This window comes from Cylas formicarius, unplaced genomic scaffold (genome assembly GCF_029955315.1).
Source record: "Cylas formicarius isolate icCylForm1 unplaced genomic scaffold, icCylForm1.1 PGA_scaffold_10__41_contigs__length_53128322, whole genome shotgun sequence".
NCBI lineage: Eukaryota > Metazoa > Arthropoda > Insecta > Coleoptera > Brentidae > Cylas > Cylas formicarius.
The window spans coordinates 45,704,548-45,719,075 of NW_026844214.1; the positions used below are offsets into that span (position 1 = coordinate 45,704,548).

The following is a 14,528-nucleotide window of genomic DNA, read 5'->3' on the forward strand; positions in this document are numbered from 1 at the left end:
TTTTTTATATAGGTGAAATACATCGTGCTGTCTCTAAAATTCTTCAATTTCTTTACACTTCTTTTGCTTGTCGCATATTCCTTCTAATTTCTGATTGTATTCTCCTATATTCTCTTTTGTTGTTGTTTTTGTATTGAATTCTTAGAACCATAAGACGCTGTATCCCTTCTGTCATCCATTTTTGTTCTTCCTGAGATATTTCCTTATTTTTCTGAATTTATTTCAAAATATTTTTCGATTTATTCCACATTTCCTCAAAATCATTTTCGGTAGCGCTCATCGATTCAATCATTATTTTATTATGTTATAGAATTGCTGAATTTCTTGCTGACACAAATGTAGTCAGTTTGGTTTCTGACGAGTCTGCTAGATGTATCTTTAGGTGGCTTCCAAGTGTACAGGGTCTTTGAGGAAGCCTAAAGGCTGCATGAATGGCTACCATTTGCTGCTCTAAGCAAAAGGAAATTTCCTTTCTTACACTCAGACCATGCTCTTCTATAATGTCTTTCTGTTCTCTCTTTCCGATCTTTGCACGACTATTGTTACTATGGTTTTGCCTTTGCTAAATTTAACCAAGGTGTTTTTATTAATGTGTCAGATATTTATTGCCTTTTACTTGCGTTGAGAATTTAAAGTCCCTATAATTACTTGATTACTTTCAGTTTTAATTTCATATTTCCTTCCTTGTTTATAAAGGTTTCCCTCACAATCGAACAATACGTTTTCTAAAAGTTTTTGGTAAGCTAGCTAGACAATAATTCAGGTACCTCTCAAGCCAATATCAAAAAGTCGGTTTTTACTAACCGCGTTTAATAACCGATATGGCCGTTTGTCAATTTGACAGGTGAGATCGCTTTTTAGATTGAAAAGGGGGCGAAAATAGCTACACGGGGAAATATCAACTATCCAAAGTATAAAGCAGAACTCAAACAATGCTTAACCGATAATCTAATTACTTTAACATGAAGTTTTATTGCAAATCAATGTTATTTTATTATTTTCGCAAGGTATATCCAATCGACAGTCAGGATTTTATGCTTTATAAAACAAAAATCAATCAATGTTTAACCTATAATATAATTAATTAAACATAAAGTTTTATTGAAAATCATTGTTACAATCGACTGTCGAGACTTTATGCTCTATAAAGCAGAAATCAATCAGTGCTTTTCGCGTTTATTCGTTCACTGAAGAAGGAAATGTGCAAGACTATTTTGATTGTGGTAACGAGTTTCCTATGGATTTTACAGGTGAAATCCACGGGTAAGGAGATAAATGAGGAAAATTAATGATTGCCGTTAGAGATATCGGAAAAAGCTGTTCCGAATATAATATTCTAACCAAATTTCATGACAAAATTCGAGTTTTTAGTTTTCTTTATTATTATTGGTTTATTATTTATTCGAGAAACAAGTGTGCTGTGGAAAGTAATAATTTGACACTTGTGAAATCATTAATGTCAATCAGTTTAAACTTTCAGTTTGTTACATTGAATTCTATTTAGTGAGCAGTTGATTTTAAATTTAAAAAAAAAAAAACGAAATTTACACCCTTGGAAATGTTCTTTTTAATGAAACTGACAGTGTTACTCTTATCTGAATATTTTTATAAATTTATGTGAATATAAAAAATCAACTTAAAATAATGAAAAACAAAAATGCGAATTTTTTCAGTAAATGAGGTTAGAATAATATTCGGAACAACTTTTTCAAATAACTTTCTCTGATATCTCAATGCGAAGTAAAATAAAGAATTTAAATTTAATTTTCAGTTGAGGAAAAATGTGAACCGTCAATCTGTATGACTGGGTAAAACTTCAAATCTGTATTCATTTAGACAGCCAACATATGGGGGTGTCTTTATCTTAAATGAAACACACTGCATATAAACAAAGTCAAAATTCAGGGCTAAGATTCCAAGGAGATAAAAATTTAAAATATAATATAAATAAAAATATAATAAAATTATATTCCATATGTCTGTAATAGAAGTCGATTATTTCAAACTGTAGACCATTTTCCAGTATTTTCTATCACAACATTTGTTCCAGACAGTTCCTGAAAAAACTCGGGCATTCCCTACGGGGATGCCATTTTAGACGGAGCATAAACAATTTTTCCAAAATAAATAAAATTTTGTATGGAAGTTCTAAAAACACGGAGGTTTCTTTAATTTTCGAATTTTAGGAAAAAAACAATTTTGATTCGGTTTTCCTATGCCTATCTCTTTTCACCTTTGAAACCAAAATAAATATTCATGATTTTTACGTAATACATTGAACATAGTCATTTCCAGGGAAGCTTCGCATATAGACGTACCGAAACCAAAGAATATACTTAATAAAGCGTGTTTCTAGAACTCCGGTACAATGTCTTATCTATAAAACACCCTGTACATGACATCTAAAATAATATGTCAGGATAGAATGGCTGGGTCCTCCCCAGTACTATAATGATAAGAGATAGGTGATAGGGAAACCCGAACAAAATCTTCTTTATTTTTTGAGTAGAATTTAAAAATGAAATTTACTGGTGGTGCCTTCTAAAATAAGTAGGATGTTGCCATGTTTATATAGAAGCGGACCGCATATTTGAAAAAATTAGACCACTTCATCTTAGATCACCCTTTATAATTTATTATAAATCCGCTAGTCCGTTCATTAAATATTTTGTGCACCACCATCATTGAGACAAAACGTCATATGCCCAGAAAATGCAGTCGCAGTCAGCAGACACCTGATATTAAGAGTATTAATCATTATTAATCATCATCATCATTCTTATTTTCTCTTGTCTATTATTGAGCATAGGTTTTCTAAAGTAATTTCCATTTTCTCCTATTCTGCATCATCGGTCCATCTCGTATGGGGTTTCCACGTTGCTTACCCATCTGCCGTACTGTAGGCTCGCAATATGTATCCTCATATCCACTTTGCTCTTGTGATATGTTCTACTTTTGTTCTGTAAGGAATATCTTCGTTTCTAATACTATCTAGAGGTTTTTGTGAGTGCTAGCGTTTGCGCTCCATAGGACGGTCAAAACGCACCGATTGAAAGCATTTCTTTTAAAAGAAATAAGTATATCAGTTTTCCATATGCCGCCCATCCCAATGATATTGTACTAGTCAGCTTCGCTGTTTGGTGGTCGCTTCTTAGTTTAACTCTCATGGCGCTTTTGGCCGACCATGTTTTTCATCATTTTGATCTTCAGATTCCGAACCATGGCCCTTATTTTTGCAAAATTGACCGCTATAATAAGATGACATCTATACGTTTTCCTTGCAGGCTCCTGATTTTATTACTGTAATAAATATTTTCGGTGGTAGGGTGTCTTTTCCTGGTTGGAATCTATCTGATGTCTTCGTGCAATCTTATGGTTGATGTGGCGTTTTCATAGATGGTCCTGATCACGCCCGAATATCTATGGTCTATTCTACTTCTTTCAGTGCTTTGGGGATAAGAGGTAATTCAACAATTCAATAGTGTCGAAAGCTTTATAGAAGCCAACAAAAACATGTGCATGTGTTACCGTGTCCTCTAGTTCGTTTAGATTTAGCTATTATTCTTGTATTATTTGGTTAAATAAAATGCTGCGAAATCCTTACGCTTCAATCAAAACTGACCAAAAAATTTGAAGATTAGAATTCGATTCGTACAAGCAAGTAATTTAAAATAATTACTGATCAAAAGTTTGGGCTTCTTCTGCCATTTTGCACCAGGACTATATAGGTTACAGTGATTATTTAAGCAGATCTTGATAATCACACGAATTGGAAACATTTGCCCACTAAGGATTGCGGAAAGGCGCCTCCAACGGATAGAATCATCGGAGGTGAGAAGGCGGAACTCGGTCAGTTTCCATGGATGGTTTTGGTACGTTTTAATAAAGCGTATTGCGGTGGAACTTTACTCAACAAATATTATGCCTTGACTGCCGCTCACTGCACGAATGCCACTGTTGACAGGTATGCGCTAACTGCAATTATTAGCATGTAATACAAAAATACTTTAGCTATGTTGACTAGAGGAAAAAAAACAATATATTATCAAAATATCAGTACGGCTTTACTGCTGGGGTTGATACAGTGGATCCCATGTATTAGCTTTACTACAAGCATGGATAAAAGTAAAGAATGTCTTGGGGTATTGGGGTCTCACACTCAATATTTTTACAGGTATTGCAGAAATACGGTATCAGAGAAAATACTGTGAATCAAATTTTGTAATAATTGAAGTTAGGTATAGTACTAGGCCCACAGCTTTTTATTTTTTATATAAACACACTAAATGATTTAAACCTTTGGAGGAGAATAGCGCCATATGCAGACGGTACAGCCATAGTAATGGGTGTTTTTTTTCGATGTATAGAACTTTAAGTTGTTTAACAGTTGTCAAGTGATTTACTCTCAGATTGGTTTGTCAATTCATCATGAATGGACTCACGCCTGAACAACGCTTGCAAATAGTGCAATTTTATTTCGAAAATAATGGTTCTGTGCGGAATACGTTTCTCGCACTAAGTCCATTTTATCGTCGACAAAATCGTCCATCAGAGCAGTTAATTCGATTTTTCGCGTTCCCTGTGTTAATATGCATTGAAATTTATTATGAAACTCGTTATTCGACTCCTTTCTCTACAACAAAAGTGAAATAATAAATGCTTCCGAATGAAGAAATGGGAAATTAAAAATTTCAACGACAGTTGGACTACGACATTATACATAAAATATTTCTAGAATTTTGTATATAATTCAAAAATGAAGCAATATACCTATTAAACACGTTCTATATAATGGGGTTTTTTTTTTCGATGTATAGAACTTTAAGTTGGCATTACTGTTCAAGATGGTGACCGATTTAACAGCTGTCAAGTGATTTATTCTCATGGCAATGCATCATGAATAGACTCACGCCTGAACAACGCTTGCAAATAGTGCAATTTTATTTCGAAAATAATGGTTCTGTGCGGAATACGTATCGCGCACCACGTAAATTTTATCGTCGACAAAATCGTCCATCAGAGCAGTTAATTCGATTAACCATGGAACGTTTTCGCACTACGTTGACTCTTATTGATAACTCGCATCCCCAGAGACGCAGTACGGTGCGTACAGAAGAAGCTATTGCTGCTGTAGAGCGTAGCATTGAGGAAGACCCCAATGAGTCCATCCGCCATCGAGCACAGGAATTGGATCTGTGTCTATCCACTTTATGGAAGATTTTGCGTAAGAATCTTGGTTTACGTGCTTACAAAATCCAACTCGTGCAAGAATTGAAGCCAAACGATTATCAAGTAAGGCGTAGATTCGTCGAATGGGCCCAAAACGAGATTGCCGTTGTTCCCGATTTTCATAAGAGAATTTTGTTTAGCGATGAAGCGCACTTCTGGTTGAATGGCTACGTCAACAAACAAAACTTGCCGCATTTGGAGCGAAGCTAATCCTCAAGTGTATGTCGAACCACCGTTACATCCAGAAAAACTGACTGTTTGGTGCGCTTTATGGACTGGTGTAATCACTGGTCATCCGTTCGATTGTTCAACTCCGACTGGAATCCTGCAGACGTTTCGCCAAAATCTGATATATATATATATATATATATATATATATATATATATATATATATATATATATATATATATATATATATATATGATGACACTATACTCCGGGATATCATCCGTTCGCTCGTTGAACTCCGACTGGAATCCTGCATCCGACTGGAATCCTGCAAATCCTGCATCCGACTGGAATCCTGCAGACGTTTCGCCAAAATCTCACTTGGCATCTTCAATGCTCGCGCTCCGAAAACACTTCGAACACTTCGGAGCGCGAGCATTGAAGATGCCAAGTGAGATTTTGGCGAAACGTCTGCAGGATTCCAGTCGGCTGCAGGATTTGCAGGATTCCAGTCGGAGTTCAACGAGGGAACGGATGATATCCCGGAGTATAGTGTCATCACATTTTTCCATCCGTGAATCAATACGTGAGAATATATATATATATATATATATATATATATATATATATATATATATATATATATATATATATATATATATATATATATATATATATATATATTCTCACGTATTGATTCACGGATGGAAAAATGTGATGACACTATATTCCGGGATATCATCCGTTCGCTCGTTGAACTCCGACTGGAATCCTGCATCCGACTGGAATCCTGCAAATCTTGCATCCGACTGGAATCCTGCAGACGTTTCGCCAAAATCTCACTTGGCATCTTCAATGCTCGCGTTCCGAAAACACCCAGTGTTCGAAGTGTTTTCGGAACGCGAGCATTGAAGATGCCAAGTGAGATTTTGGCGAAACGTCTGCAGGATTCCAGTCGGATGCAAGATTTGCAGGATTCCAGTCGGATGCAGGATTCCAGTCGGAGTTCAACGAGCGAACGGATGATATCCCGGAATATAGTGTCATCATATATATATATATATATATATATATATATATATATATATATATATATATATATATATATATATATATATATATATATATATATATATATATAGAGCTATGGTTAATAACTCTTTCATTCCTGATTTGAATAACCATAATGTCCAGGAGATGTGGTTCCAACAAGACGGCCCAACATGTCACACAGCTCGTGCCACAATCGATTTATTGAAAGATACGTTTGGTGACCGCCTAATTTCAGGTTTTGGACCTGTGAATTGGCCTCTAAGATCTTGTGATTTAACACCGCTAGACTACTTTCTGTGGGGCTATGTAAAGTCATTGGTCTATGCGGATAAGCCACAAACGCTTGACCATTTGAAAGACAACATTCGCCGTGTCATGGCCGATATACGGCAACAAATGTTGGAAAAAGTCATCGAAAATTGGACGTTCAGATTGGACTACATCCGCGCCAGCCGCGGCCTTAATATGCCAGAAATCATATTTAAAATGTAATGCCACAAGATTATCTTTCGGATAAATAAAATTCATGTCAACCGAATAATCCATCGTTGTTTTATTGCAATTTAAAGTTCTATACATCGAAAAAAAACACCCCTTATTTGAGGGTGATATATGGCAAAAAGCAACGAGCAATGAGCAAGAGGGTTTATCTCAATCAAACATCAAACAGACCGAACTATAAAATATAAGTGTTAACAATATTGTGAATTCTATTGAACAAGTGACTTTTACTAAATATTTAGGAGTACAAATAGACAAAACTTGGAAGTTGGAAATTCACCCTACATACATTATACAAAAGATAGGAGCATTAATTTCTTACAAAAAATAATCGTGTTACTATATGGAACCTCTGTTTAGATATGGAATATTAATATGGAGTGGAACATATCAAGACAACCTTAAAAATCTTAAAGTAATGCAAAACGACATTATAAAGAATTTATTTTAAAACCAAGATTTTTTCCGCAAACAAATTTTACTACTATGAAATGAGTGACTTAACGTATGGCTGTGTTCACGTACATAAATCCTACAAGAGGAAAAACACTTTAAACCATAAATATATCAGGAAATGTAATACAAACCTAAAAACGAAATTGTAACAAGCGAAATGAAGGTACCGCAAATAAATTTAATGCATTTTCTATAAATTATAAAACAAATAATTTAAATAAAGTCTTTTTCATGACTTTGAAAAAATAAATTGCCTATAGAGTCAGTTTATTCAAATGCCACAGCGTTTTGAAAAAACTCGATACTAATAATTGAGTCTTGGATCTTTGGAATAAATAATCGGCTTACTCACAAATATGTAGATATATTTTTCAATTCTTCTCCACAGGATGTCCAGCATAAGATGATGGAATTGGGGATATTGGAAACTGTAGGAGATACAGCGTTGCCTAAATGGAAGAAAAGTAGCGTAAGTATATGCCAAAAAATAATCTAGTTTTGCTTGGTTTATTTTAAATTGATACCCTTATATAGATACAGGGTGAAAAAAATCCATTTTTTGAAATTTTCCATATTATAGAATCACAAATTTTCAGTTACAGTTTCCAATATCCCCATGTACATTATATTATACTGAAGACCCTGCAGGAAAACTTGAGTTTCTATATTTATTTTACATTTTTATTGTAAGATTCAAAGCTTTGTTGTTCTGTCGAACGAAGCAAAGAAGAAATCAAACCCCAACAATCTTTTTTGACGTGAACAAAGTTTTTTAATATCAGCGTTTTAGAACCGCCAAGTGTTAAAAATCACAATTTTTTAAATGTAAATACTCTAACCCCATAACTTTAGATTGCTGCTAATTGGTTCTTATCTCAGTGGGCTTGCCAAAGTAGTATGGAAATTTAAAACTACTTGTTGCCTTTTTTTGTAGCATAAAGGCGATCTTGGGAACTATTTTCAATAGATATCCATATTGTGACCGCGACAGTTGCGTCCCCGCCCCACAAATCATGAACATTAGTGAAAAATACATAATGCCTGACGCTGTTGATTTAGGCCTGCTTCAATTTTCTCAACCAGCTGAATATAACGGTAAATAAAACATATTTAATTTGCTTCAGTTCTCTTATCCAGGTTATTGACTTTCATCTATCGATTTAAAACACTAAATTTCACTTTTTAGTATGTATGAAGTGTTTTTTGGTGCTCGCATTACTCATTCGTTCATTACGTACATAACTAACAGGTGAATATTTTATTTATTTCACTCATTTCTCCATAATAGTCACCCCATGTATTTGCTTGACAGTGGCATATAATTGAAGAAAAAAATGGTACATAACTAAGAGGTGAATATTTTATTTATTTCACTCATTTCTCCGTAATAGTCTCCCCATGCATTTGCTTTTCATATACACCATACCTAATTTCGCAACCATGACTAATAAGTAACGGATATTTCTTAACAAAGTTGTTATATCTGTTTGGTGATATTAATATCAAATAAATTCTTATAAAAAATTGTTGGAAATGATCTTTTCCACTCAAGACATTGTTCTGTATTCGCGCTGAATTGAGTTTCACAAGAGGTAACTTATTCGCTGTCTTAAATTTTCTAAAATGTTAAGTTGCACTTCATTCACTAGGCTAGCGGATTAATGCCATTGCACATGCACAGCGTGCTGCACGTAAGATGATCCAATAATACAAAACAATACAATACAATACATTCTTATATTGGCATAATTTTTTTCTGTATGCAGGATACTTTGACTTTTCTGGTCAAATATAAATATTCAGAATACAATATTTGCCAAAAATTCAAACTTAATGTCAAACTAGTATGTGATGCCACTAGACTTTGTTTTTTATATTCGTATAAGCAGCCATATAAAGCTATCACCTATACAGGGTGTTTAAATAAGACGCGTCACTATTTAAGTAGTTGATTCCTCAGATCATTTTATAAATAAAGTTCCCATTAATGTATGTCCGGAAATGCATTGTTTCCAAGGTATATTGTGATCAATTTGAAAATATATATTTTTTATAGTATATTATTCAACAAGTGTGGTAAACGTCATTTGAGTCACGAGTTTTCGTGTTTTACAAATGAGTGATTTAAAAAGTGACTTGGATTCGTAGGAAACTAAACTGACGTTGTAAAATAACATTTTCCTCAAGCTGGATGGGTGTACAATTGGGATTTTACGGAAGGGAGTTGAAATTGGAATTGGAATTGAATTATCTTAAGACGGATCTGTTCGAAATTTGGCAGCAATGTTTCTGTTGATAAGCGCTAATTTGGCCGTAACTAAATAAAAATTCAAAAGTGGCATGGGGGGGGGGGGGGAATTTTATAATATTTATTTATAAAAATATACGCCACAGTTTCAATTTAATTTCTACACTTTAAGAAATGAAACACACGCTTCTTGGATTTCTAGACAACTTACAATTGGCAATAAGAAATGCAATAAGATTTATGTTGGCTGGCGTACCAGCTTATTTTTTTTCCTGTGGGGCTACCTTGGTTTACAGAACACCTGTGGAAAATGTGGAGCCTTAGAAAATCGAGTTATTGGTGCTTCAGTCAATTACGGTTCCGATTTCCTCCTTAATCTATTTTTTATGCAGTAACTCACAGCTTGAATGATGCAGTCGCTACAACAAAAACAAGATTGCTTTCGAAAAATCATCACTGGGCGGGGCAAGTTCGTAGCGCGTAGCGCGTAGCGCGAAGCAGCTTTTTATTGTAAAAGGAAAAGGCTTCGCGGTTTCATGTGGTAAAGGGACGCATTGTTTTTCTGTCGTGTTAACGCTGACCACTATGGAATTTTCGAAAAATCGATTTAATTTAATTGTGCATGCACCCTGTACGAAATGTCTTTCAGATCTCGTCGAACTTCAAAGCTACAGCAAACATCGGTAAATATTAAAATTTGCACAAATAATATCGTTGTCGAATGATATTTTTTCGAATATCTCGCGCCCCGTATAATTGACGAAATCTGAAACTCTCTCTCGTCAAATAAAATTATCCCATCTTTAACGGGTTTTCATTTGTCGCCAATAATTTACCCACAATAACGGAAATTTTTATGACATTTCAGATTTTTTGCCCATAAACGACACACCCTGTATATGATACGATCATTGTTCGAAGTAGAGGTTATAGCCCTGGATTTTCCACCTGTCCTGATTCAAGAATTTTTTGAAAATAGTAAAAGGTTTTCGAGAAAATAAGTTTTTTCTGAAACCATGCAGTGCGCCGTAATAATCAATGACGTCATCGCATCTTGACAGCCCCCGAAATAACGATTTCAATATGGATTTTTTCAAATATCCAGAGCAGCGAAAACACAAAAAAAATGTAGGTCTTGATACGGCCTATGACACGGTTTGAATGAATTAGCCATATTTTTTACGATTTTTGTAAAAAAACAATTTTCTGGGTCTTAGAGACTTGCCAATAATTTGAAAACCCTGTATATAATCGAAAAAATGCCCGAAATAAATGTTATTGAACGATTGAACGGATGAACGATTATGGAGGAAAACATATTTTTCTGGAAGCTAAAATTACCAATAAGAAATTTTCAAGCATTTTTAAAAAGTACTTGGTAAAATTGGATTCGGCCAAATTTCTATCGTTTAAATGTGGACATGGACTTTTACTTCTCTGCTAAATTTGAAGTTGATATCTGCAAATTTAGGACACCGAACACATTTTTCATTTAGCGAGAAATGTCGGGAAAACCTTAAATACAAAAGTTTGTGCTCTATATTCGGACTATATTGCAATATAAAAGAAAGTGAGATCTGAATCATAGTCTTTCAGTTAAAACCAATTTTCAATAATAGGGAGACCCATTTTTCAGTTTTTTTTTTAATTTGCGGCGCACCCTGTATATTTTTGAAAAGTTCAAGAATAAAAATTCCTAGAGTCATATCTTCTGCGTCTTCCGGTTTAAGAATTTTTTTGGTATCGTAAAGAGTGTTTGAAAAATGATGTTTTTTGAGACCCTTGCATACGAGATTTTTTATTTTTTTAGAATACGTCCCTACCCCCTAGCCCTCCCATTTTCAATAGGTTCTGTCACTGGGCAAAGCTGCATAGATGTGCCAAATATGAAGTGCATTGCTTCAAATTTCAATTTTGTAGCTCCAACCAAAAGCCAAAAGACGAGAACGGAAAACGGAGAACGGACAGACAAAAACAATTTTTTTTTCGACGGTGATCATTTCTGTACCAAGTACCCGTAGGACTTACCGTTACCGAGATTTCATCGATTTTTCGAAAGTAACAAGCTGGTCTGGGTACCTCATCATTTACTTATAAAAAACCAGTAATCGAAATTAAGTTTGTAAAGAGTATTCAAAAAATTGTGGATTACTTTTTATCTTAAATATCCATTTCCATGACGAGAAAAAAATAAATTTTCTTCAGAAATGGTAGTTCCACAACCCGTCTTTAAACAAATTCGTTTTATTCAGTGAAAACCTGTCTTCAAAGTCGCCTTTACAAATTAAAAACTGGATAAGTTTTGAGCTCTGTTATAATTTAAATGTGGCGTTTAATTAATATTTAAGATAAAAGATAATTCATAATTTGTTAAGATGTGGAGTAATTTGTTTTTGTCTAGAACACGTCCAACCGATCTGCTTGCCTCGTGGAGATATCGTCGACCATCCAGAAAACTACTTAACCATTGACAAGCATTTTTTAACTATATCCGGATGGGGTTACATAAATCATAAAGAGAAAATTAGGTCACCATATCTTATGTATGCGAAGTTTGACATTGTTGACTTGGATGGTTGTCCAGATTGCTGCGGCCCAGAAAGAATATGCGTTGGAGGTAAGTTTGGTAGATCCACGGGGTGTTTGGAATTCGACTCTTGCCATCGTGGATGCGGTAACCTTTTTCTTTCCTTATGGAGACCATATTGGATGTTTGCACTTTTGTACTCTTATTCACCGTCTACAAGTTACCCTTCTAGTTTCAAAAATTCTACATATTAAAACAAATGTGTTTATACCATAGTAGGCTTTGATTTTTTCAGTTGGTCACGTGCATATAGCCACTAGAGATATAGAGAGAAAAATTTGTGTTGAAACTGCCGTTTAAATATAAAACGACTCAAAGTGTAGGTTAGAGGGTGAAATGTGGAGGCATGCACGGAAAATCAATACTTACAAATCATTACCAACAAAAAAATGTTCGTTTTACAAGTTTTCATAAAACTATAATAGGAAGGAAACACGTTTGCCTTAAAAAGATCAAGAAGTCCTTTTTTCTTCTTATCAGTCAAACCTTGCTTTTCCTGTAAGTACTTTTGATGGTAACTTTGGTATTATCTTTTATATCGATCTTGCAGAAGTTTTTATGGCCAGCTGTGAAATTTTGTTTGCTGCTCGGTAAAAGTGCTGCTGAACCTGTTTCAATGTCAAAAACAGCTTATAACGACGATGCGATGGGAAAAACTCAAGTGTACCAGTGGTTTATTCGCTTCAAAAATGGCGACGAGTCAATTGATGACCAACCTCGTTCTGGATGTCCATCAACTGTTCGAATCGACGAAAATATTGAAAAGATTCAAGAGTTTGTGCTCACAGACCATCGACAGACAATTGAACAATTATCAAAGATTAGTGGGTTGTCTTTTAGCACGGTTCAGCGAACTTTAACCGAAGATTGGGGAATGAAAAGAGTTGCTGCCAAGTTTGTTCCTCGTGTTCTGACTGACATGCAAAAAGAACATCGAGTTGAAACATGTCGTGCTTTGAATCAACAGCTTGAAACGGATCGAGATTTTCTTTCAAAGATCATTACTGGTGACGAGTCATGGTGCTATGGTTACGATCCAGAGACGAAGCAATAGTCCAGCCAATGGAAGACGTCACTGTCTCCCCGTCCAAAAAAATGTCGTCAGGTCAAATCAAACATCAACGGCGTAGTTCATGCAGAGTTCGTTCCACCCGGTGAGACCGTTAGTCAAGTTTTTTATCTGGAACTTTCAAGAAGATTGCCCAACAGTATTCGACAAAAAAGACCCGATTTGTGGGGGACAGGGGACTGGTTCTTTTACCACGATAATGCACCTGCACACACAGCCATTTCTGTTAAGCAGTTTTTGGCTAAAAATGGCATGGTTCCTCTGCCCCATGCACCTTACTCGCCTGATCTCGCTCCGCGTGACTTCTTCTTATTTCCACGAATGAAAAGGGACATGAAAGGACAGCGACTTGACAACATTGAAGAGGTCAAGAAAAAAACGAGGGATGAGCTGTCGGCTAAAGCCAAAGATGAATATAAAAAATGTTTCGAACAGTATTAGTTGTAATGGAGAGTATTTTGAAGGGGATAAGGTCGTTCTGTGATTTTCAAAACCATATATAGTTTATAAAAAATGATTCCGGCTTTTTTTCGATACCCCCTAGTATGTGAGGATCTATTTCTCTTAAAAACGTTTTTTTCTTTTTAAGGGAACTTAACAAGAGTTTGTTTCGGAGATTCCGGATCGCCGGCGGCGCAACTGCAGAAGTTGGACGATGGTCCTGAAAAGTACTTTATTTTGGGGACCCAATCGGCTGTAGGAGGATGGATGGGAACGTGCGAGGAACTAGTTGGCCTTTTCATAAACGTCGTTCATGAGTTGGAGTGGGTACTGGATAATGTTAATAAATCGTAATACGAAAAAGAATGAATTTAATAAAGCACACGATCATATTTGTTTTCTTCTTCCAAAAGAGCTAAAATTATACATTGTATATTTTTTCAAAGTTTCTTTGGTATGAATAGTAATATAGAGATAATAAATTAACTTAATTGGGTTTTTTACCTATATGAACTATCGCGACATTGCTTACTATCACGAAGTTAACCCAACTTTTACAGGACCTGTGAAGTTTCAGCTTTAATAGAAGCCGCTCGATAATTTCAAAAACAACATAAAACTATTTATAGGCTCGGTAAGCAAAGTTGAATACCATATTGAATTAAAGCCCTTAAAGCTCTAAAATACTTTTTGGAAAAAAATGAAAACCAACCAACTAAGCAAGTTTCCAAGGCGGACCATTAGCTCTTACAGCAACCCTTGAGCCTCAACTATT

The 14,528-nt window shown here is 35.0% G+C and overlaps 1 protein-coding gene across 2 annotated transcripts; it reads left to right on the plus strand.

The window, feature by feature from the left end:
- Positions 1-1,139: 1,139 nt before the first annotated feature.
- On the plus strand, positions 1,140-14,186 carry LOC132701596 (thrombin-like enzyme elegaxobin-2). 2 transcript variants are annotated; one of them, XM_060669684.1, is made up of 5 exons: positions 1,140-1,263; positions 3,751-3,964; positions 8,343-8,503; positions 12,058-12,273; positions 13,902-14,185. In XM_060669684.1, exons 1-5 carry the CDS (start codon positions 1,200-1,202, stop codon positions 14,105-14,107), a joined length of 861 nt encoding a protein of 286 aa, XP_060525667.1. In that variant the 5' UTR covers positions 1,140-1,199; the 3' UTR covers positions 14,108-14,185. The 2 variants fall into 2 exon arrangements, with proteins under 2 accessions (XP_060525667.1, XP_060525656.1); XM_060669673.1 differs by having other exon boundaries at positions 1,161-1,263; positions 3,748-3,964; positions 13,902-14,186.
- Positions 14,187-14,528: the final 342 nt, after the last annotated feature.

Coding starts and splice junctions, on each gene's coding strand:
- LOC132701596 (XM_060669673.1), top strand. CDS start 1,200: ATGTGCAAGACTATTTTGATTGTGGTAACGAGTTTCCTATGGATTTTA. Junction 3,965..8,342: donor ACGAATGCCACTGTTGACAG/GTATGCGCTAAC, acceptor CTTTTTTTGTAG/CATAAAGGCGATCTTGGGAA. Junction 8,504..12,057: donor TCAACCAGCTGAATATAACG/GTAAATAAAACA, acceptor GTTTTTGTCTAG/AACACGTCCAACCGATCTGC.